Source organism: Triticum dicoccoides, chromosome 5B (assembly GCF_002162155.2).
Source record: "Triticum dicoccoides isolate Atlit2015 ecotype Zavitan chromosome 5B, WEW_v2.0, whole genome shotgun sequence".
Taxonomy (NCBI): Eukaryota; Viridiplantae; Streptophyta; class Magnoliopsida; order Poales; family Poaceae; genus Triticum; species Triticum dicoccoides.
The window spans coordinates 306,694,207-306,719,039 of record NC_041389.1 but is presented as its reverse complement, the minus strand read 5'-3'; the positions used below and the strand labels follow the sequence as shown (position 1 = coordinate 306,719,039).

Below are 24,833 nucleotides of genomic sequence, written 5' to 3'. Positions count from 1 at the left end.
GTTTGAGTATGATTTTCCTGCAAAACATTGACGTTAGGGTGACTCAGATGAGTCCTCGGTCTGTATGAAGCTTTTGGAACATATGAAGCCTTTGGTATGGGGTTTGTCTTCTTCACAGGTGGTGTCATGATGACATTCATGGGAAGATTCTTAAGACAACTTTTGGTACCCATATCTTCTTCATAGGTGGCCCATTCCTGCAGTTAGTACCAATATACCTGGCAAACACTTCGCCATTCTGATTCTTAAACAATTTATAGTTTGCATCAAAGGATTCATCAATGATAATAGGGTTAGCACAAGTGAAGCCAGATAAGGTGGATGGATCCACTGAAGGATCCTTTGCAGCAACCCAGGTGGTTTTGGGGTACTGCTCAGGCTTCCAGTACGACCCATCAACATTCATTTTTCTCTCAAACCCAACACCCTCTTTTCTAGGGTTTCGGTTCAGAATCTGCTTTTTGAGGACATCACATAATGTCTGATGCCCTTTGAGGCTTTTGTACATCCCTGTCTCAAGCAATGTCTTCAAGCTGGCATTCTCATCAGCAATAGTAGTGGTATCCTCAACAGAGGGGTTAGTTACCACATCAGCAGTTGAAGATATCTCAACAGTAGTAGCAGTGGAACATTCAGCAACAGAGGCAACGTTATCTCGCTCAATGCATTTTATACATGGTGGTTCAAATCCTTCCTGGGCAGAACTAATCTGTTGAGCATGGAGTGACTCGTTTTCCTTTTGAAGATCTTCATGATCCGATCTCAATTTATCAAGTTCCTGCTTCCTTTGAAGATAATCATAGGAGAGCTTTTCATGATATGTTGAGAGTGTTTCATGTCGACCTTCAAGTTCCTGGTATTTAACATGAAGATTTTTTATGTCTTCAATTAAGGACTGAGTCTTAGTCATTTCCACGTCCAACAGGTCATCGCTTTTGTCTAACAGTTTTTTAATATGTTCCATAGCTTTCTGTTGTTCAGTTGCAATTTTAGCAAGTTTTTTGTAGCTAGGTTTGGATTCACCATCAGAGTCATCTTCACTTGATGTTTGAAAGTAATCATCGCGAGAGTTTACCTTGGCACCACATGCCATGAAGCAGAAGGCGGGAGTCGAGTCATTCTCGTCATCAGCGTTGGTGACGGAGCCATTGTCTTCAATGTTGAAGATGGACTTGGCAACGTAAGTTGTAGCTAGAGCCAGACTTGCGACACCAGAGTCGGACTCCTCCTCAGACTCCACCACCGCCTCCTCAGAAGCAGACTCCTCCTCTGAATCCATTTCCTTGCCAACAAAAGCATGTGCCTTGCCTGATGAGCTCTTCTTGTGTGATGAAGACTTGGAGGAAGATTTGGAAGAAGACTTTGAGGATTTCTTCTTCTTCTTGTCATCAGAATCATATTCTTTGCTCTTCTTCTTCTTCTTCTCATTGTCCCACTGTGGACATTCAGAGATGTAGTGGCCAGGTTTCTTGCACTTGTGACAGGTTCTTTTCTTGCTGTAATGGGTGGAAGCTTCATCATCCCTTGAGCTGGATCGTGAAGACTTTCTGAAGCTTTTCTTCCTAGCGAATTTCTGGAACTTCTTCACAAGCATAGCAAGCTCCTTTCCAATGTCTTCAGGATCACCAGAACTGCAGTCAGATTCTTCTCCAAATGAGGAAACGGCTGCCTTTGCCTTCAAAGCGCGAGTTCAACCATAGTTGGGGCCATAGATATCTCGTTTCTCAGATAGCTGGTACTCATGTGTGTTGAGCCTCTCAAGTATGTCCGATGGATCGAGTGTCTTGAAGTCAGGACGTTCTTGTATCATCAGGGCTAAGGTGTCAAATGAGCTATCAAGAGATCACAGTAGTGTCTTCACTATTTCATGCTTCGTAATGTCAGTTGTACCGAGTGCACGGAGCTCATTTGTGATATCAGTGAGATGATCAAATGTGAGCTGGATGTTCTCATTGTCGTGTCTTTTGAAGCGATTGAAGAGGTTGCGAAGAGTACTGATTCGTTGATCACGCTGAGTTGAGATGCCTTCATTGACCTTGAAGAGCCAGTCCCAGACTAGCTTCGACGTTTCCAGAGCGCTCACACGGCCATACTGCCCTTTGGTCAGATGACCACAGATGATGTTCTTGGCTGTAGAGTCCAGTTGAATGAACTTCTTGACATCAGCAGGGGTGACACCTTCACCAGTCTTGGGAACGCCATTCTTGACGACATACCACAGATCGACATGAATGGCTTCTAGATGCATGCGCATCCTATTCTTCCAGTAGGGATATTCAGTGCCATCAAAGATGGGGCACGCAGCGGAGACCTTGATTATCCCTGCAGTCGACATAGCTAAAACTCCAGGTGGTTAAACCGAATCACACAGAACAAGGGAGTACCTTGCTCTGATACCAATTGAAAGGGTTAGTTATCGACTAGAGGGGGGTGAATAGGCGATTTTTATGAAAGTCTTCAAAACATGGCAGTTTCGAAGACAAACAGTAGAAAACAACACTATTCGAATGCAGCGGAAGGTAGACTACACTAGACAAGCCATAGTCAACTATTCAATGAAGTGAAAGCACGAAGACTATTAGCAGCTAGGTAGTAAAGATCAGGGTGGAAGATAGTATGAAGCCAATCAAGACAAGTAGTCACACAGTGAAGTCAAACAGATTATGCAAGCAGACAATGACTTCACGAAGACAAACTGTAAGTAAAGAGAAATGAGAAATAGAACCAGTGACTTCAGAAGGGCAGGGGTTTGTTCGACCAGTTCCAGGTGCTGTGACAACTGTACGTCTGGTTAGGGAGGCTAAGATTCAACTCAGAAGACCGCGTCTTCACCTTATTCACCTTGAGCTAAGGACTCTTAGTCCCCGCCCAATCACTCTAGTAAGTCTTCAAGGTAGACTCTCAAACCTTCACAGACTTCGTTCACCGGCAATCCACAATGACTCTTGGATGCTCAGAACATGACGCCTAATCGGTTGGAGGATTCACTGTCCTCAAGTGAAATAAGTCTTCAGATCACGCGGACAGAAAGACTTAAGTGATACCAAACACTCTTTGGGCTCTGGGTGGTTTGGGCCTTTTCCTCGCAAGGATTCTCTCTCAAAAGCTTCGGAGGTGGGTTGCTCTCAAATGACAAAAGCCGTATCTAACTTTGAGCAGCCGCCAATTTATGGTGTAGGGGGTGGGTTATTTATAGCCACTGGGCAAACCGACCTGATTTATCCGAAATGACCCTGGGTCACTAAGGAACTGACACATGTCACAACGGTCAGATTTCAAACACACGCGGCAGCTTGATTTGGGCTACAAGTAAAGCTGACTCATCCGACTCTGGATAAGATTTGCTCTCATTGTCTTCGCTTGAAGACATAGGATTTGGTTGAGCATCACTTTAGTCACTCTGACTTTGTTCACTTGGACCCCACTTAACAGTGCGGTGGTTCCTATGACTCAACAAAGAAGAAAAGAAACAACGAAACAACTAAGTCTTCGTGCTCCATAGTCTTCAGACATTGTCTTCTCATGTCATAGTCTTCAACGTGATTAGCTTCACAGACCACCATTGTCTTCAATGTCTTCACACATTTTTACGGCTCATCTCCGATAGGTAAACCGAATCAATGAGGGACTACTACCTATATTATCCTGCAATTCTCACAAACACATTAGTCCCTCAACCAGGTTTGTCATCAATACTCCAAAACCAACTAGGGGTGGCACTAGATGCACTTACATGTAGCAAATAATAGCTTTTGTGAGAGCATCAAACTATAATGCATCCTAAACGTAATCTACAATACCTAAATAGTTCACCCCCTTATGGTATTTCTCTTTACATGCAGCCTATCCACATTAGCGGGTCAGCCACCTGTCTGCGTTACCTGATTTTATTGGCTTCATGAGGCCACGTCATCCACAAATCATGTTTGTTGCGTCCAACACAGTTTTCACGCTGGACTACATGTCTACATGGTTTGTTCAGTTTCCTTTGTTTTAGTATGACTGTTTCCCTTCGGCTTCCTCCAATAGTCACCACGGTTGTCGGTGTCAAAACCGGCGGATCTCGGGTAGGGGGTCCCGAACTGTGCGTCTAGGCGGATGGTAACAGGAGACAAGGGACACGATGTTTTACCCAGGTTCGGGCCCTCTTGATGGAGGTAAAACCCTACGTCCTGCTTGATTAATATTGATGATGTGTGTTACAAGAGTGGATCTACCACGAGATCAAGGAGGCTAAACCCTAGAAGCTAGCCTATAGTATGATTATCCTTTTTTCTATGGACTAAAGCCATCCGGTTTATATAGACACCGGAGGGGGCTAGGGTTACACAGAGTCGGTTACAAAGGTAGGAAATCTACATATCCGTATCGCCAAGCTTGCCTTCCACGCCAACGAAAGTCCCATCCGGACACGGGACGAAGTCTTCAATCTTGTATCTTCATAGTCTTGGACTCCGGACGATGATGATAGTTCGGCTATCCGGACACCCCCTAGTCCGGAACTCCCTCAGTAGCCCCTGAACCAGGCTTCAATGACGACGAGTCTGGCGCGCATATTGTCTTCGGCATTGCAAGGCGGGTTCCTCCTCCGAATAATTTATAGAAGATTGTGAACACCAGGATAGTGTCCGGCTCTGCAAAAATAAATCCCACATACCACCGTAGAGAGAATAATATTACACAAGATCAATCTGCTGACGTATTCTGTGGCGTGACGTCGCACCACTACCAAGCCTTTACTCAAATTGTTTTTATTGTTCCACCTCAGCGCGTTTAGCGAAGCGGTTTCCTTGGCACGTCTTGCCGACGCAGAGATCGTGTTCCCCTTATTCCGGGATTCCCATCAATACGGACGTGGGTAACCCAACCGCGCCCGTTGCCACGCCCCCTCCATCGAAGGCGGGTTCCAAACGGTCACGGGGACGACTCTTGGTATTCTTCCTCTCTATAATGAGACCAAGGCCCGTTCTTTTTATTCAATCCTCTATCGAATCCGCCCCTCTCCCCGAGTTCCAACACCCAGGGCTCCAAATTCGGGCACCTTCGATCTTCGACAATGTCCGGTCCTGACCTACGAGGCCAGTGGATGACCTCCTCCGTCATGGAGGAGGACGTGCTAAAGCTGAGAGATGCCAGGTACTTAACCTACGAGATTTCGCATAGGCTGCCTGCCCGAGGGCAAGTTATCCCAACTCCCGAGCCTGGCGAGAGCGTCGTGTTCGTGTCTCACCTTCGTCGGGGTTTAGGCTTCCCGACGGATCCCTTCGTGAGGGGGCTCATGTTTTACTATGGGCTGGAATTCCACGACTTGGCTCCGGAGTCCATCCTCCACATCTCATCCTTTATTGTCGTCTGCGAAGCCTTCCTTCGCACTACCCCTCACTTCGGCTTGTGGCTCAAAACCTTCAACGTGGAGCCGAAGATGATTGAGGGGCGTCAGGCAGAGTGCGGCGGGGCGGTTATAAGCAAGAGGGCCGAAGCTCCATGGCCCAAGGGCTCTTTTCAGGAGGAGTTCGGCTTGTGGCAATAGGAGTGGTTCTATATCACCGCTCCCAGGGGCAGCAGGCAGAGGCCGCCGCCCGTCTTTCGCTCGGGCCCTCCACAGCAGCTGACGTCATGGGTCAACAAGGGGCATGACTGGGGGCCGTCCAAATACGTACCCCTGTTGCAGGACCGGATTCGAGGCCTCCAAGAAAGGGAGATCGATCTGGTCGCAGCGGTACAGGTTATGTTGATCCGGCGCCTACTGCCCTGCAAACGTCGCCCCCTCCGCCTGTGGGAATTTAATCTGGAGGGGCCACGAGCTCTTCAACACTTCATGGGTTTGACACCCGTGGAGATGTAGAAACTGTTCTTCGGATCGCAAGAGACGCGTCCGGAATTGACCGAGGATGCTGGCCTAAGCTGCAATCGCCCGGATTCTCAAGTAAGCAGCCCCGTGTCCGGACACGTTGTCCATTTATTTACTGTGGGTTCGCCTTTTAACCAGCTATCCCTTGGACAGGAGTGGATAGCGCAAGCAAAACTGATACGGTGTCCGGCCCCCCTCCCTAAGACCATGCATGATCCCGTGTTAATCAAAATGTTAGAGGTTGCACCTTCGGAGGAGGGCGAGGAAGGGCACAGGGGATCTACCACCTCTGCCACGGAGGCTTTTAGTAAAGGAGGAATCGAGAGTTCCTCCTTCCAGGGGGAGAAGAGGACCACTTCCGAAGACCCGGGGGCCAAGGCCTCAAAGCGGGGAAAGAAATCTGTATTGGAAGGTCCTGGGCCGGGCAGAGCCCCAGCCGAACTGTCTCCTCGGAGGAATCAGCCCTCTAGTGAGCCGTAAGTAAAAGGGGTAATTTTGTAATAGTGGACATCCCTGTTTAATTTCTAAGGGTAACCGAAGTCTTCACCTTGTAGTTCGGATCTCAGCCCATCTCAGCACAGCTCATCTTCGGGAGACCTTCGTCCGGAAATGATGGAGAGCGAAACGCCTCCATCTGCCGCCCCATCGCGCGGGGTGGACGACCCTGAGGTGTCGTCGCGGAGGGTCTCCCCGAGTCCGGCGGGGCCGGAGAGTTCGGCACCCATTGGAGTACGGCCGGTGGAGCTGCAGGATTTGCTTAAGAGGGCATCCATCTCAGAAGATCACCGCACATTTAATGGGTAATGTGATTGAGAGGATCTCGTTCGCCGAAAGCGGGTTGTATGAGGCCGTCGGAAGTTTACTGACGGGATTTGAGGTACGCAAAAAATGACATACCTGTTGATAGTTTTGCACATAAAGTGCGCCCTGTATAGATAGTAGCCCCTGAGACTTGGTATGCTGTCGAAAACGACAGCGTGCCTAGGATCATAATCTCAGTTATTAATTGTCGCCTTTCCTATGCAGGTGGCAGAACGTTCGATGGCCAGCCGGTCTGATGGATTCGCCAAGCTGAAGAAGCAACTCGACGCTGCAGATGCGGACATCTCGCTGGTTAATAAATGACTTGATGAGTCACAAGGTATGTGGTTGCTCCGCGGTCACTTAGTAAGGGAGCTGATGCCCATTCCTTACAAGTTGTATGCTTGATGCAGATGGTGCTGCTGCTGTGGAGACCTTCGAGCAGAACTTGCTCGGGCCAAGGAGCAAGCCAGAAAAAGCGAGGCGGCTGCCTTGAAGGCAGCGGAAGAGCTAGAAGCCGAGAAGGCTGCTCACTGCCGAAGCAGGGAGGAGATGGCCGGAATGGCCATGAAATTAAAAGTTGCTACCGACCGCCTGGAGGTTCTTGAAGGAGAACGCCGAGCGAAGCAAGAGGACCTGAAGAAGGCCGATGCCGAAGCCAAGGATGCCCGTAGTGCGATGCGGGCTATGAAGGAGGAACTGCGTCAGGTCGGAGACATTGTGGCTGGAAAGCCCTTTATGCTGCGTAGGAAGTTCACGGATCCGAAGTATGCTCAGCTGGGCCGATTGTACGGTGCGGAAGATCCTTATTTGGACTTGGCGGCGAGTGCGGCGGACGCAGTCGTACACTTTCGAAGCCAGGAGGATCATGAAATGGAAGAGCTTTTCTGGTCTCAATTCCATAGTCCGGAGCATCCATTTCCATTGAGTGATCGGCTAGTTGAGCGGGCTGAGCTGAATAGATTGTCCGGACTAGCCATCACGAATGTGGTCGCTCATCTGTGGCCGAAAATGCCCAAGCCGAAGAGTTATTTTGGTTTGTTGCAGCAATTCCTTGGGGCAGTGCCGCATATTAAGGCGATGAAGCGGTCGGCATGCATAGAAGGTGCACGGATGGCTCTCGCCCGTGGTAAAACATACTGGGCGGAGATGGATGCCACCGCTATTGCATCCCGGGGTTCGGACAAAAGCCGATTCCCCACCGAGCATTACTTTGAGGAAGTCCTGCAGGGCGCTCGTATAATAGAGTCGCAGTGCTCGAAAGATGTTATGTTTGAATGACATGTATGATTTCTAAGATCATGTTTATAATGCAATGACTTTTTATACTTGTGTGTTCAAGTATTGAACTATCTCCTGTGCGGCCGTATATGTATGTATAATCTGAAAGATGGCAGTCTTTGGCTTCAGCCCCCACGCACATGGTGCGGGGGTGTTTGCAAAAAGAAAAATGCTTTTTCACACTTAATCCAACGTCTTGGTCCTTTTAAGGAGGTGATAGCAAGCAAACTAGGCAACCGGACTATAATGCTTTATCACTTTCACTTAGCCATAGGAGCTCGAATGTGGGGCTACTATATAGCCCCTGATGGCACCGCGCTACTCCGAACTCGGGGCACGTATGTGCCTGACCGGGAAGCGGTCCTTCGTCAAAGCGGAGGAATTCTAAACATTCCAATGGTCGATCGAGTGGTTGACCAGTCTCTCGCTATATTATGACAGTCAGTTTTCGGCTTTCTCTACTGAGGTGCTCTCCCGGCCGAACCGGGGCACAATCGCAGTAGTTCTCCTGGTGCCGCGTTAGCCGATGATACGGAACGTAAGGCAGCAAAACACAGGAGCCGGGCAAACCCAACATTTGACCAAAGACATGATTCGGAGCTGATGCATATAAGGCCTAACTCGAGACGCCGAACACTCCCTGAGGTGTTCGGTCTTTATGATATCGGGCAGAACAAAGCCCTAAGCCCCTAGTGTCCAGGTACAGGCGGGAACTTCCGACGCGGCCGATGCCAAAACGCCAGCCTCCTCCTCGGCTCTGGTAGGAAACCGGGGGATGTGTATCAACAAGAGACAGTAAGAAAGGTTTACGCAGGGTCTTAATCTGAAAAGAATCCTTGCAACGGGTCCCTACTACACGTCTGCGTCTGTGTCTCCATTGTGCTGTATCCTGGACGGGTGTAGCACGTGCTTCATCTGTAAAAGAGAAGGACTTAGTTTCTAAGAAATATCATGCAAAAATTGTATTAAAATAAAGTATAATTTGGAAGATGAAGAAAGTTGAGCTTTATTGGCTTTCATCATTTATGCGCGCGCCCCCCTAAAAAAAGGGGTATGCGGCTGGGAAGCCCCTTGTTAAGTTACGCCGGACTCGTCTAACCATGTCCGAGGTCTAAATGACCTGTTTTTAGGGGCTTTGACCTGCAAGGTCGGATTAATGTGTGGCTGTCGAGGCAGCCGCACATTCTCCGTGGTCGAGAGACACCTGGAGTTTTGAGATTATGCCATGTGGACCGGGCATTTTTAAGCGTAAGAGACGCGTAATGTGGTATTGCATTAAAGCGGGCGAAAGTTGTACGCCCCAGTAGTGCTTAAGGGCTACTGCTAAATGGGGCGATGGGGAGTGAGCTTTTCGCGACGGGGGTTGTCGGATGAACCGAACACAACCTCTAGTGGTACAAAGCCTGTATAATTGGCTAAAAAAGGCCTGGCGTCACTCCTTTGAAGGAAGTGCTGCTATAGCGAATTTTGGTAGGTTCTATCCCCATTATGCAGACGGTGTCCTGGTATGGCAGGTGCCGCGCTGTGTGTTATCACATGAAGTGAGTTCACTGTTTTGACTTCTAGTGGGAAAGTCTTTTGTTTTCCGGAGTGCTGCTTTTGGGTTTCGTCACTTTCACTTGGTGTGCCGAGCCCCTTGTGTTCGGCGTTAAGTCGGCCGGACTGCTTGAAGACCCAACAATCTCTGTGGGTATGGTTTGCAGGCTTCCCGGAGGTACCATGTATTTGACATAGTCTATCCAGAATCTTGTTTAGGTTGGATAGCTCATCACTGTTATCCTTTAAGGGCAGTGTTTTGTTGTTAGGCCGAGAGCTTTTGAATCTGGCGTTGACCGCCATACTATTTGGGCCATTTTCCTTATTTCGGCGCTGATCTTTTCTGCGTCGTGATTTCCCATTTCCATCCCTGATTTCGGATGTACTCGGGTCGCTGGTGCTGCATCTAGCCAGCTAGCTGTCTTCCCCTGCGTAAAAGCGTGTCATGAGGCTTGTTAGTGCGGCCATTGTTCTTGGTTTTTCCTGGCCGAGGTGTCTGGCGAGCCATTCGTCTTGGACGTTGTGTTTAAAGGCTGCTAAGGCTTCAGCGTCCGGACAGTCGACTATTTGGTTCTTTTTAGTGAGGAACCTGTTCCAGAATTTGCATGCTGACTCTCCGGGCTGTTGAGTTATGTGACTTAAATCGTTTGCATCCGGAGGCCGGACATAAGTCCCCTGAAAATTTGCTCGAAACGCATCCTCAAGCTCTTCCCAACTTCCAATCGTATTTTCTGGGAGGCTTTTAAGCCAATGCCGACCCGACCCTTTGAGCTTGAGGGGTAGGTATTTTATGGCATGGAGATCGTCTCCTCTTGCCATATGTATGTGTAGGATATAATCCTCAATCCAGACGCCGGGGTCTGTTGTTCCGTCGTATGCCTCTATGTTTACGGGTTTGAATCCCGCTGGAAATCCATGTTCTAGTACCTCGTCGGTAAAACATAGTGGGTGTGCGGCGCCCCTGTATTTGGGTGTCCCGTTGTCTTCAAATGCTCGGCTGGTTGTGTTACTTCCTGGAGTCTTCTTTTTTGGCCCATAGATAGACCTGGCCGGGTTATCCTTTCTCCGAGTATCTTTATGCTGATCGTGTGCCGGCTTGTGTGCGGCGCCCCTTGTTGCTCTTGGCCTGTCATCTGGTCGTCTATCCGGCCAGGCGGCTTCTTTCTTTTTTGACTGCGGGGGCTCTAAGGCCTCCTCGTCAAATTCGGGCAACAGCTTGCGCTTCGGGTAGCTCTTTGTCTGGTGACTAGTGCCATATTTATCTGCGATGTTGAGTACTTTGCTCCATCTCATTCTGAGTGCATCCTCCGCTGTTTTGAGCTTCCGCTTTTGCTTCTTCAAACTTCTTGCAGTGGCGACGAGCCTTTTATGAAGATTCATATGCTCTGGTGATGTGAGATCATCTTCGCCGGGGATGGGTTGCTTGTCCAGTTCATGTCCGGCTGGCTGCTTGTTGACATGTGCGTCGTCCACTGCTTCGACCTGCTCTAGGACCGGGTCCGTATGAGTGCCGTTTTTGTCGATGCCGGTCTTCGGGCGGTGCTTGCGTCGCCGCTTTGTTTGTTTGTTGGGGGAGTTGTCCTTCGCCACGTTCCGTTTTTCCTCATTGTCGCTTCCTTTTGGTGTATCCACCATGTATACGTTGTGAGCTGGGGCACTGGTTCTTGGTTGTCTCCGGCATCGTCGTCCATACCGTCGATGTCTTCGGAGTCGTCGTCTAGCATGTCGGTTAGATCGTCGACAACGGCTACCAAGTGGGTGGTGGGTGGGCTTTGAATTTCTTCGTCGTCCGCATCCCAACATTCCTGACCGTAGTCCGACCAGGGCTCTCCTGATAACAAGAGATACTTTAGCGAACTCAAGATGTCGCCGAAAGGTGAGTGTTGAAAGATGTCCGCTGCGGTGAATTCCATGATCGGCGCCCAATCAGATTCGATCGGGGAGGGCGCGGGGGGTTTGGAGTCCGGCGAGGAGTCCGGCACCTCGGAGTCACGAGCTTTATGAGGGACAAAGTCAGTATTCGGCTCTATCGCCATAGAGGTTGCAGCCCCCGAGGCGATGTCTAGGCATCCGTCCTCGATCTATGCAGCCGGCTCCGGATTGAAGATCGGAGCGGTTTCGAGTGCGGCCTCCAGGGTACTGTCCGACTGCAGAGCTAAATCACGCTCGCTGTGACAGTGCGGCACGCTCGGCTGTGGCTCGAATCCATCGAGGATCAAGTCCCCGCGGATGTCAGTCGTGAAGTTCAAACTTCCAAATCTGACCTGACGGCCAGGGGCGTAGCTTTCGATCTGCTCCAGTTGGCCAAGCGAATTGGCCCGCAGTGCAAAGCCGCCGAATACGAAGATTTGTCCGGGGAGGAAGGTCTCACCCTGGACTGCCTCGTTGATGATGATTGAAGAAGCCATCGAGCCTATCGGTGATGACACAGAGGAACTCTCAATGAAAGCACCAATGTCGGTGTCAAAACCGGCGGATCTCGGGTAGGGGGTCCCGAACTGTGCGTCTAGGCGGATGGTAATAGGAGACAAGAAACACGATGTTTTACCCAGGTTCGGGCCCTCTTGATGGAGGTAAAACCCTACGTCCTGCTTGATTAATATTGATGATGTGTGTTACAAGAGTGGATCCACCACGAGATCAAGGAGGCTAAACCCTAGAAGCTAGCCTATGGTATGATTGTCCTTTTTTCTATGAACTAAAGCCATCCAGTTTATATAGACACTGGAGGGGGCTAGGGTTACACTGAGTCGGTTACAAAGGTAGGAAATCTACATATCCGTATCGCCAAGCTTGCCTTCCACGCCAAGGAAAGTCCCATCCGGACACGGGACGAAGTCTTCAATCTTGTATCTTCATAGTCTTGAAGTCCGGGCGATGATGATAGTTCGACTATCCGGACACCCCCTAGTCCGAAACTCCCTCAACGATACGTACTCATCTTGCCTCCGCCTCTCCCTCTTTTTATTCCATAGATCTCAGTGTCCACTATCACCACGCACCAGCACCACGAGGCGTCTCATACTTTTATTGGCTTCTCCTCCAGAATTCCCATCCCAATTGCGAGATGATTTTGAAGATAACGAGTCGCCCTCAATTTTTGCAAGGAGCGAAGCGGATGAGTCCTTCCTGTTGGTAGGCGAGAGGAGTCTGTGGTCGTGAAGGGAGCAAGACGACGAAGATCTACAACGTTTGTAGGCATCCTAGCGGCGGCGACAAGCGGTGGTTCTGTACATGTATGAATATTCGTTCTCTTCCATTTTCTGGCAGAAGAGGTAGTTAAAAGGCCAGATGCATCTAGGAGGGTTGTTTGATCTACACATCACATTTTCTTATTCTTAATCAAGCCGCTAGTGCCCAAATCGAGCTCCCATATGGGTAATCTCATCACCACGCCATGATGGAGCTTGAGGTCTCACCTAAACGACGCTGCCGTATGCCTGCAATGCCTCCTTGGTGCCCCCACTTCAGCTTCGTCTGGCCACGATGACACGCCTGGATGTGTCCTGCGCACGCCCGCAACTCCTCCATGTTTCCCCGCTTCAGCTTCACTCGGCCACGACGGCGCCGCAGCATGCCCACGACGCCTCCCTGCTGCCCCGCCACAACTTCGCCCTACCCTGCTGCCGCGCCTAGATGGCGCCACCGCACGCCCGCGGCATCTCACTGCTGCCACACCACAACCTCGCCCGGCCACACCGCCAACATCAGGCTGGAAAATCACTAGCGCCGGCGGACATGGTCAATAAGCTATTTTCCTTGTCTATTGATTTGACATGGCAGTAATACAGACTGGAACAAATAGATGTAGAGGGACAATGCTCCAACTTGATGTAGATTATCCCTCCTATTCCTATTGTCCCTCTATTCTTTTGATTTGATGTAGATTATCATCCTATTCCTACGATGCTATGTCATATACTACTTGGAGCATTGCATAGGGCTTTGTTGAATTGGCCTAGTTTTCAAGACTTGACCTTAGTTACATCTAATAATGGAATTTCAGTTTCAATTCAACTCCACCGGTAGAATAGATGGAGATTGCATTGGCTTTTTAGATCTACCCATTGGGGTGCCAACTAGGTTCAACTAATTATTTTGCCTCTCATTGTGCCTTCCTTTATCTGACATGCCACTTTAATTAACTGTATAGATAGATGAGTTATGATTTTCATCTACCAGGAATGTACAAGTGCCATGTCTTCCATTATCTAGATTTAAAATTGATGATGAACAAACAAAGCTTTTCCACTTGGATCAAATATGAATGCAAATTCCGTTGCATTTTTTCCAATGTTAACCAACTAATTTTTGTTTGGAACCCATCATTGTATCATTTTGGTGATCTCTGTGGATATTAGTCGAGTTCATCCCTTAAAGAAATATGTACAATTTAAATCATTAAATCTTCCTTAACATAAGTAAATTGCAGACTTCAATGATTCGATATTCCATAGTAAAAAATATCTACAAAACTATACGCAAATCTTCCCGCCGCAACGCGTGGGGAATCATCTAATTTTAAAAATAATTAACATGCAAGATAATAACATATTTGAAATGTACACATCTTTTGAGAATTTTTCATATATGATATGTTAGATTGAAGTTAGGGTTTGAAAATTATGATATTTTTGAAATTTTTGAATCTGCAAAAAAAGTTAAACAAGTTAAACAGAGAGAAAAAACGGGTCAAGGGAGCATATACATATATGTACGAGTGTGTTATGTAAGGGGGTTGTTTCTTATTAACCAAGGATGAGGTGGTGTAGCCAAAAGAAAAGAAAGAGGAGCGGGGAGCAAGGATCGAACATGTGTCTACGGGGTGGAAGACGTAGGCTCCGACTAGGCGGGTATAACTATGATAAATGAGGGTGTCGCAAACCAAAGGCGAGACGGGTGGAGCCAGAATGAAACTCTTTTTCTCACTTATGGGTGACATAGTGAGTAATTTATAGTAACTTCGGGGTATTTTCTTGGACGAAGAATATAAGCAATAGCTCTTTTATTATTTTAGGTAGAGAAGAGATGAAGAAACTGTGGTGAAAAGAAAATGGACGGTGTGGTCCGGCACGAATCTTAATGTGACCACCAAACGGGGTGTGAGCGAAATCAAGGGCAAAGACGGACAAAACCCCGTCCTCCACACTCCCCTCCTCCGCTTGCTCCGTTTCCCCCAAATCTGCCGCACGACCCAAACAAAACCCTTGCGGCGGCGACCCACCCCATCTCCGGCGGCCAAGCGGAATGGAGCGCTCGGCGGCGGGCGCCTCGTACCAGCGCTTCCCGCGCGTGCGGATCCGCGAGCTCAAGGACGAGTACGCCAAGTTCGAGCTCAAGGACACCGACGCGAGCATGGCCAACGCCCTCCGCCGCGTCATGATCGCCGAGGTCCCCACCGTCGCCATCGACCTCGTCGAGATCGAGAGCAACTCCTCCGTCCTCAACGACGAGTTCATCGCGCACCGCCTCGGCCTCATCCCGCTCACCTCCTCCGCCGCCATGTCCATGCGCTTCTCCCGCGACTGCGACGCCTGTGACGGAGACGGCTCCTGCGAGTACTGCTCCGTCGAGTTCCACCTCGCCGCCCGCGCCACCGACTCCGGCCAGACGCTCGAGGTCACCTCCACCAAGGACCTCCGCTCCACCGACCCCAAGGTCTGCCCTGTCGACCAGCAAAGGGAGTACCAGCAGGCCCTCGGTAACGTCGACGCCTACGAGCCCGATGCTGCTGGTGATCACAGGCAAGTCGCGCTCTCCGTTCGCCCCATTGTGTTAATCTTTATTCTTTAGTACTGTATTTCTTAAACCCCCAAGTATTGATGAAATGACGACCTCTGCCTGATCACAGAACCCAACTAACCCTAGTTAGCCATTCTACTAGCAGCTTATCTGTATGATGAATTCCTAAATTCAGCTATCTGTCTCTGTCTCGGCAACGTCGAGGTCTACGAGCTCGATGCTACCGGAGACCATATTGCATGAGGTACTTCAAATAGTGCAGTGAAAGTTTAATCTCGTCACTGCACTATTTGAAGTACCTCATGCTCATCATCATATCTGTAAATGTTTCAATTTGATGGTTAATTTGTATCGAAAGGTCACAATTACACTTTCACGACATTGTCTCTGTGTTCATTCTTGTATTTTAAATCAGCATTCTGGTACTAGCAGTCTAACATCGCATGTAATTGAATCATGCTCAACCAGGTCTCAGTTTCAGATTAAAAGCTCTGCGTGTGCTACAGTTGCTTATAGGTTCAGTTGGTAGGAGGCCAAAGCGCCAGCATTTTACTTTATCTATGCCAAAATGCTAGTCGTCCTCACTTACACTACCGCATGCTTTCACTACCTTAAAATTGCAATGACTCAAGTGAAACTATATTTGTATCTTTGTACAACATCTTCAAGTGTGATCAGCATTAAGACAAAGACATATATTTATTTAGCCAAAGCAATCTTGTATTGTTGATTCCAATGAACACTTATTTTTGTATCCTTCAACTATATCTGAACTAAACCAGCATTTCCTAGTAATAACGTTGTTATCTCTGAATTCTGAAGATGGCATATTCTCGCTAACTTGAAATTTGGAAATTTGTCATACTAATCCATTAGACGTTTTCTTTGTGTGGAAGTATTGGTAATGTCATGTAATCTAACATTTGAATAGATCGTTTATGTAGAGAGTTCAATAGCTTTATTGGTTGTGTAAACTTCTTTGAACACTTTGTTAGTTAGACATTTAGTACACATGGATGCTCTGTTATATCACATTCTGTATTTCTGTCGAAATCACTGAGAAGATATAAATGTACTGCAACATCAGGTTCTCGATCTTTCATGGTATGTAGTTCAGGTAGCATAAAATACGTTGACCTCTTGTTTCGATTGTCATGTTCAGTGCTTTTGTTGAAGCCTCCGAAAATTCGTGTCCAGTGAAACTTATAAATTGTTTATCCTTGTTGGATATGCACATTCTATGCTTGTCTAGATACCTTTCTGGGTTATATACATACTACATGGTCGTTATTGTGCATCCTTTGTGCAGAGAAATTATTTACTTTAGACATTGATATCACTTTTAGAAAAAGGAGGGAGCAAAAGAGGTTGTAAAAGAGACAGAAAAGAAGCTACCATGCAATTTCCTTTTACTTTTCAATAACATAAACAAACGAGCTTGATGGCTACACAGCATTGTTTTTAAGGCGGTAAGGCGACCTAAGGCGAGCACCACCCGCTCTAGCGCCTAGGCGACGCCTAAGCGCCTAAGGCAGGCATATTTGTAAGGCGCTGCCAGGGCGCCTTATCGCCTAAGCGTCCAAGGCAGGACGCCTTAAAAACAATGCTACACAGTAGAGCCTAAGTTGTGTGCGCCTTTTGCCATGAGGTTATATTATTACTCGTACCCTAGTGTTATTGGGACTTGGGAGTACCACTAAATCTGAGAATGGTCGGGGAACTGAACTAAACCTTAACTGAACCCGCATGATCAATTTGGGCAAACCGAACCTAACTAATCCTCTCTAATTTTTATTTAAACCCAAACCAAACTGAACCACGTCCTCACTAAACTGAACTGAACCGATGGCTGAAACCATGGTTTTAGCCAATGGGTAAACAACAGTTCCATACCATGGTGCCTCCTATGTTCATGGAAAATGGCCTGGTGCTGCTTCCAGCTCTCTGCCTTCGTGAACAGCTTGTAATGGAGTGGTTGAGCAGGGCAGTGGTGAGCAGAGCGATACACCTCATGCGCCGGCGCCGCCCGTTGTCGTCAGTGCGGCGGGTCGTGCATGCGTGTGACCGCCGTCGTGCTTCTGAGAGCTGAGCATGATCTTCAGCTGCTCCCACGAGGGTGTTGACGCCGCCGGCGCTGCTGGACGACTCTCCTTGGATGCGGCATTGCGGCTCAGCATCGCGGGGGGCGGGGACGCCGGGACGACGAGAGGTGGCGGCGGCGGCTACAGGAACGGGGAAAGTGTGAGTTGTCGAGCAGACCTACGTAGTTCGAACCAACCTCGGAACCGGTTTGGAATCATGGGTTGAGCCTGGTTGGAAATTGAATGGTTTAAGCCCATACCTGACCACACCCACCTATTATTCACACGAAACTGAACCAAACCAAACTGTTAGCAGATACAACCTATTAGCGTCCAAACCAAAGAAGCCCACATGATTAAACTGAACCAATACACCCGGTTTTACGAAAACCGCCCCCAGGTTTAAGTACCACTCTGTATGTCACATGTATCTTTCCTTCTCTTCTACAATAAGTTAACCAATTCATTTTCATCTGTAAGCAGTTAGCTAAAGAAAAGAAAGGTGCCTTTTTTTGTATATTCTTCTTTTCCCTCTTCTTTCATTCCATCATAATGGGGCATTATGAAGGGAAGTACTGAGCATTTTGGTTATTAGTTGATCTTGCATATTAATTATACACACTAATCATGTGGGACAACACTGCAAATGATTCAATTTTCCATATCACATGCAGATTGTTATGTTGGAAATACTACTGTGTATGTCTCATGTTCTTTCCTTCATAAGTTAACCAAATCATTTTCCTTTGTAAGCAGTTTTAAAGAAAAGAGCCTTTTTTTGTGTTACAATCTTCTTTCCCCTTTTCTGTTATTCCATCATAATGGAACGTCATGAATGGAAGTAAAACTGAGTATTTGGTTATTAGTTGATCTTCATGTTAATTGTACACACTAATGTTATGTGGAGTAAGCACTACAAACGGCTAGGCTACACTTATATGTATACCAGGCTTACCGTCAGTGGCATATTTAGGAGGGGGATAAGACTTTGTACCCCTTAATAGTTTGATTATGACATTTGGCTGTCTATCTATCAGACACTGATCCGAGACTATTGCCTTACTTGGGGATCTTGTTGAAATAAAACAGATGTCCAACTTCTCAGAAGCCAAAGAAAGGCCTTACATTTAGATTCATTTCCTTTATTGCCAAGGGCTTGGCTTATCAGAATTGATAGGATAATTCCTTGGGCTTGGTTACTCTGCTCCCTACGAAATAAAAAACCTTTCCATGTGGTTTGACTTTGATCTGACTCTGTTTATTAGGATTCCTGTGAACCAAACATCTAAGGGCTCCTTTGATTCAAAGGAATTTTATAGGATTTCTGAAGGATTGAAATCCTTAGGATTTTTTTCTATGTTGCTCCTTTGATTCATAGGATTGAATCCCATAAGAATTTTTCCTATGGAATCTTTTGTACTACATTTCATAGGAAATCTAACATCCACTCCAACCTCTTTTTACAATTCCTTTGTTTTTCCTGTGCAGTCAAACACTCATTGCTAATCCTATAGGATTCAAGTGGGTATGCCACTCCAATCCTATACTTTTCCAATTCCTACGTTGTCAAAATCCTAAGAATCAAAGAGACCCTAACTCTGCAAAAGTCCTATGTTTTCCAATCCTCTGTTTGCACATGTATTCCTATCCAATTCCTGTGTTTTTTCCTTCTCTGCGTCTTTAGAATCCAGTTGAGAGGCTGAAGTCTGCAAATTCCTACGTTTTCCAATACTCTGTTTTACACATGTATTCCTATCCAATTCCTGAGTTTTTTCTCCTTTCCTGCGTATTTAGAATCCTGTAAGCCAAAGGAGCTCCAAGTCTGCAAAATTCCTATGTTTTCCAATCCTCTGGTTTACACAAGCATTCATAATCATTTCCTGTGTTTTTAGGATCCTGTGAGCCAAAGGAAGCTTTACATGATGCAGTAGATCCACCTTCTCAAGACCTCGCAAACAACAATTTCTCTTCCCCATAAAACCCTAATTACCAACCACCTTCCACAGAGAGTAGACTATACAAGTGGACTATGGGGTTGGTGGCGGCGGCTTACACGGGGAGAGGAAGAGGCCGAAGGAGATGGAACCTTCCTGCAAGAAATCGGTGGAAGTGGGTCCGCCCCTACAACTCATCAAATCTGCCTTCTTTTCTGTTATGCGCTGTACGTGCAGGGAGTTCAAGGGGAAAGCATTAGTCTTACCCAGACCGGTTAATGCTAGAACTATAAATAAGGGACCAAGATCTTTTATGTGTTTCTAAATGCAAGCATACTCTGCTTATCAACTATGTTTGCCTAATTATTTTGTTATTCTATACGTTAGATGGATATGTACATTAACTAAGGTCCAAAGGATTAGTAACACTAAATCTTCTCCTACATGCACAGAGCATGCACTATTGATATGTTCTGGTGCTGTCACAATAAAATTAAGCTACCTTATTATATGTGTTAACTTTTGGTCTAATGGATTCCGTGGCATCTTTTCTTTACATATCTTGGTCCTCTTGATAATAAATGTTTGAACACTGCCCTTAAGTTTTCTCTTGTGAGCTTTAAATAATGAATATCTTATTTCAGGGGCATATTAATTGTAAAGCTGCGCCGTGGGCAAGAGCTGCGTCTTCGAGCAATTGCCAGGAAGGGAATTGGAAAGGACCATGCCAAATGGTCTCCAGCTGCTACTGTGACCTTCATGTATGAGCCTGACATACGTATTAACCAAGAACTCATGGAGACACTTACACTTGAGGAAAAACAAAGCTGGGTGGAGAGCAGCCCTACAAAAGTATTTGACATTGATCCTGTCACCCAACAGGTCAGCTTGTTCTCTACTAGTGCTTCTCCATCACTCGTTTCAATAACATATTAACATCATCAACGAATACACGAAGTCTAGTTTTTTATGATAAACTATTGCTAGATTCTTTGTGTGTGAGTGTGTGCGCGCGCGGGGGGCGCACACACGGGCCTGTGGACAAACTATTCCTAGATTCACCAGACATCTTGCAGTATTAGTCAAATCATTCAAAACCATAACTATGATGTTATGCAGTCTCCATGCATTACGTTAGATAGCCGTCAATATTTGCCGATGCTGTAATGTGTCACTACAGTGGTGTAGGCACTTCATTGTTACTCCCTCCGTCCGAAAATACTTGTCCTCGAAATGGATCAAATGGATGTATCTATAACTAAAGTAAGTCTAGATACATCCATTTTTAGGACAAGTATTTCCGGACGGAGGGAGTACATAGCACCTGCTATCATAAGTGGTGCATGTGTTTCTATTCGGTGCTTGTGTACTTATATCTGCTATCTATTTTTCTGTCCGTGGGAATTAAATTACTGTCAAATACCTGATTGACTTTATTTTTTGGTCTGGTTGACAACTTGACATATCAATACACATAGCACTGATGCTTCATAGTAGTGATTTTAACAACAAATTCTACTAGATATTACTGAAATACACTCCCTCTGATCCATATTAATTGTCGCTCACTTAGTACAACTCTTGGGTAGGAATAATTGTTCTCTCAATATTAAAATGGACTACTCAGAGCAATAATTGTTCTCTCAATATATTTACTAGTAACATGTGATTGTAAAACTCTTTGTACAAGTGAGCGACAATTAATATGGATCGGAGGGAGTATTAAAATGGACTACTCAGAGCAATAATTGTTCTCTCAATATATTTACTAGTAACATGTGATTGTAAAACTCTGTTTCCTGTTACCGAATTGATGTTTCCATTCCTGATGGACATACCGCAAATTGCACTTTCCTGTTTACTGAACTCTTGGGTAGGCACTTCTCGTGAGTCATCAACCAGAAGAAACCCCAAAAAGATTGTCTGCTCAAACTCAATTGCTTCTCCAAAGTGCGAGAGCACAAAATTACGGCAAGTCAGCACATATGCAAACCATGTTAATGATTGTTAAAAGACATTCCTAAACTCTCAGAGCTCTACTAACTAAAGTTTACGTCTAGCATTTCCTTGTCGGGGAGAACTATCCCATCACCATCCAAATCACATGCACCGTTTGCAGCCACTAAATAATTAGCGTGTTATGTCACTAAGGATCTCAGTCTCGTTCTTCGTGCGTAGGAATTTGAAAAAGATGTCCAAATGCTTTGTGAAATTCCTCCGTTTTTCCTCTGAAACTGAGAACAAAGGAAAATTTCCTCAAATTTTCCTTTGCTACATGCCTTTGAACCAAAGGCTTGAATAGTGCCACCATAGGAAAATTTCCTATTCCTATGTGTTTCATCCACTTCTCCTTTGAACCGAAGCTTCTTTCAGGGCCTTTTTGGATTGCAGGATTTTGAAAACGTAGGAATAGGAAAAACACAGGATTTGGATGTCACATAACGTGAAATCCTATAGCATTACAAAACACAGCAATGTCTGCAATAGGTGCCTTTGGATGGTGCACAGGAAACAACACATGAATTTTAGACGATTGAGGAGAGAGGGTAGGGAGAGATGAGGGTAAGTGCATTGGACTTCTCAAAGGAAAAATAATGAGGTCTGAGCTCTTGTTGAGATTCCTATGGAACGAGGAGCATAGGAATTTTGTGACCTGAATCCTATGAAATTTCTTCAATTCAAAGAAGCACTCAATCTATATGTACTTGAGGCCCTACACCTGGGTAAGTGCATTGGACTTCTCAAAGGAAAAATAAAATGAGGTCTGAGCTCTTGTTGAGATTCCTATGGAACGAGGAGCATAGGAATTTCGTGACCTGAATCCTGTGAAATTTCTTCAATCCAAAGAAGCACTCAATCTATATGTACTTGAGGCCCTACACCTGGCAATCATAAATGTAAAGCATAAATGCTATGTGTCCGTGTAAGTAGATAGTCCCCTGGAAGCTTAAATGCAAACCTAGAACAAATACATGCCTGATACCTGCTACAATTGGTGCATATCTCATATGACGATAAATAGCCAAAAAATTGGCATCATCACATACTATCATTTCTAATAAATTGTTTAGATTATTTATAATAATACCCATGTGTTGGAAGTGAATTTACACTTTGTCAACTCCTGAATTGGCCTTTTAAGGGTTCATTCCACCTGACCTCCTCGTTCCCTTAACGGGTCTTGTTTTTCTCAATAAACAACGTCATGCTTGGGGCAAAGGCCTTGGGACTTGCGGTACATGCCTTTTAGTTAAGCATATCTTGAGGAACTTCTGTCACTCTGTGCCTTGCAAACATTTAGTTATATTCTCTTCGAACACCTTTCCAGCATAGCTCAGTCTAAAAGAATGATCAAAACAGTAAATGTCGTTGTCTGTCAGATTGACTGATTTTTATTTACATAAAACGGTAAATGTTATCAAATGGCTACCTGTTTATGATATTTTCAAATTATTATGTTGGTAGACGGGGTTGTATTTTCTTTTCATATCTGTAAGTGCAAATTAAGCCATGGAGCTGTCTGTTGGTAATAATATCATTGTTTTTGGGCATCCCTACTTCTGTGTGACTGTCAGGTGACGATTGTGGACCCAGAGGCATACACATATGACGATGAGGTGATCAAGAAAGCAGAGGCCATGGGGAAGCCAGGATTGGTAGAGATCAATGCCAAGGAGGACAGCTTTGTGTTCACTGTGGAGACAACGGGGGCCATCACAGCCTATGAGCTGATTATGAACGCTATCACGGTCCTGAGGCAGAAGCTGGACGCCGTTCGCCTGCAAGACGATGACGGCGACCTTGGCGAGCTCGGCGCCCACCTTATCGGAGGCTAACCACTTGTCTGGGAAAGAAATCGCCAACCGTATCTTTGTTTCTCCGTATCTAGGCTCTAACTAGCTTGCCTGTGGCAAGAGGTAGTGGATGCTTCCTTTGATATCCAGTACAAAACTCTACGGTAATCGCCTTTGTATCCGTCTGTTTATGCCCTGACCTCTGCCGGAACTCTGTACGTGCAAAAAACCATGGGCGCTGAAGCTTAGCCGCACTGTGGAACAAGAGAATAGCTGGTAGCCCATGATTGGTGGTGGTGATACGGCGTGGTGTCTTGAATGCAGAGTTATTTGCAGGTCTCCCGCCCCGAGCCCAGATTCATAAGCTTTGTGGGGATTAATGCAGTAGAGTACTCTGATCGATCCATGCACGGTACGTAGTACCAGGTTGCGAGTTGAATGATGGGCGGCGGTACAAGGGCACCGTGGGATCGATGGCTGGTTTGTTTGCTTAGATCGGCTTGGCAGGCGTGCTGCTGAATGCGGCGCCATGTGGGTCGGGGTCGGGGTCGGTACGGCGCTGGAGTGATGGCCGTGTACCGCAAGATTTGGTGATTACTAATCCAGTTAAATGCCCATGTCGCTTCTCTTGTTTGTTTACTCTATCTACTAGGCCTCTCGGGGTTTTGGTTTCATCGTGGTAATTCCATTTGCTGCCACCGCACTGTGCGTACGCATGTATGGCGTACGTGGTGCTTATGTCCTGGGTTATGTACGTGATGGCAGCCTGCAGGTGGCTTGAATGGAAGTGTCCCACGGGCGTTTGTTTCGCCGCGTTTACTATCCCGTTCCGTCCATAGCTCCTTCCCGGTGACACGGGTGCTACGTGAAGTGAAAACAAGGCGGCGGCTGTTTGCTCGTGATTTTGCCGGGGCGAAGTTGATTGGGTGCCGTCGAGCCAGGTAGGTAGGGTTCCAACTAGCACGTAGTATTTGTACTGGCACCATTGTTGTGCGAGTCTTGCCAGCCATGCCACGCCTCACGAGCGGTGGTTTTTCTAGCAAAAAGGTTTGGGCTCCTCAACATCTCATTTTGGGCCGAAGGGCTATGCTGGATGATTTCGACCACCCTTTTCCAGACGGGTCCCAGTCGTTTCAGTAACGCGACTGTAGGCCTGATGGGATTCGGACAGGACGGCTGAATGTTTCTACAGTTGCTATCTTGGCTAATGAGTAGGAGTAGCGGCGATGGCGGATTAGTGAGCCCTTGATTGGAAAAGAAGCCGTTTCAACAGTTGAGTGATGGAACAACATCAACGGTGGAGTGAAGCGCGCTAGGGTTTTGGCCTCCCGTCAGCGCCGCCGCAGGTCCGTCTCCTCTCCGGTGGCCCTAGTGCCATGGGAGCGCGGTGAATCTTGGCAAGGGCCAGCGAGAGGGCTCCGTTTTTAGTTTTTTCTTGTTAGGGTTTTTGTCCTACTCAGGAAGAGAGACGGCGGCGGCTTCCTGAAGATGAAATAAAGGTCTTCCCGCCTAGCCCCCGTTCCGGCGGTGCGTCTAGCGTCGCTGGTGGGCGTGTGAAGGTGTGTTTCCGACGGATCTATCTTTGGTGGATTTGCTCGGATCTCGTCATCTGGTTGGATCCTGCTGATTTACGTTATTCTTCATCTGCGGCGGTTGCTGTTCTGGTGGGCTGGTTCTACGGGGCCTTTGCACGACGACTTCCCGACTGTCTACTACAACAAGTTGTGCCCGGCTCCGGCGATGGAGGGGCGATGACGGCGGCGTGCCTTCGGCTTGCTTCACTGATTGTAGTCGTTGCTAGGTGGTCTACGGA

At 46.9% G+C, this 24,833-nt stretch overlaps 1 protein-coding gene across 1 annotated transcript; it reads left to right on the top strand.

Moving 5' to 3' along the window:
• The first annotated feature begins 14,716 nt into the window (after positions 1-14,716).
• LOC119308600 (DNA-directed RNA polymerases II, IV and V subunit 3-like) lies at positions 14,717-23,360 on the top strand. Its single transcript, XM_037584727.1, has 3 exons — positions 14,717-15,213; positions 19,871-20,108; positions 22,802-23,360. The coding sequence occupies exons 1-3, from the start codon at positions 14,717-14,719 to the stop codon at positions 23,060-23,062; spliced, it is 996 nt and encodes a 331-aa protein (XP_037440624.1). The 3' UTR covers positions 23,063-23,360.
• Positions 23,361-24,833: the final 1,473 nt, after the last annotated feature.

Excerpts from the sequence above, each read along its gene's own strand:
- LOC119308600 (XM_037584727.1), top strand. The coding sequence starts at position 14,717 with ATGGAGCGCTCGGCGGCGGGCGCCTCGTACCAGCGCTTCCCGCGCGTG. Across the intron at positions 15,214-19,870 it reads GATGCTGCTGGTGATCACAG|GGGCATATTAATTGTAAAGC; the intron begins GCAAGTCGCGCT and ends ATCTTATTTCAG. Across the intron at positions 20,109-22,801 it reads TTGATCCTGTCACCCAACAG|GTGACGATTGTGGACCCAGA; the intron begins GTCAGCTTGTTC and ends TGTGACTGTCAG.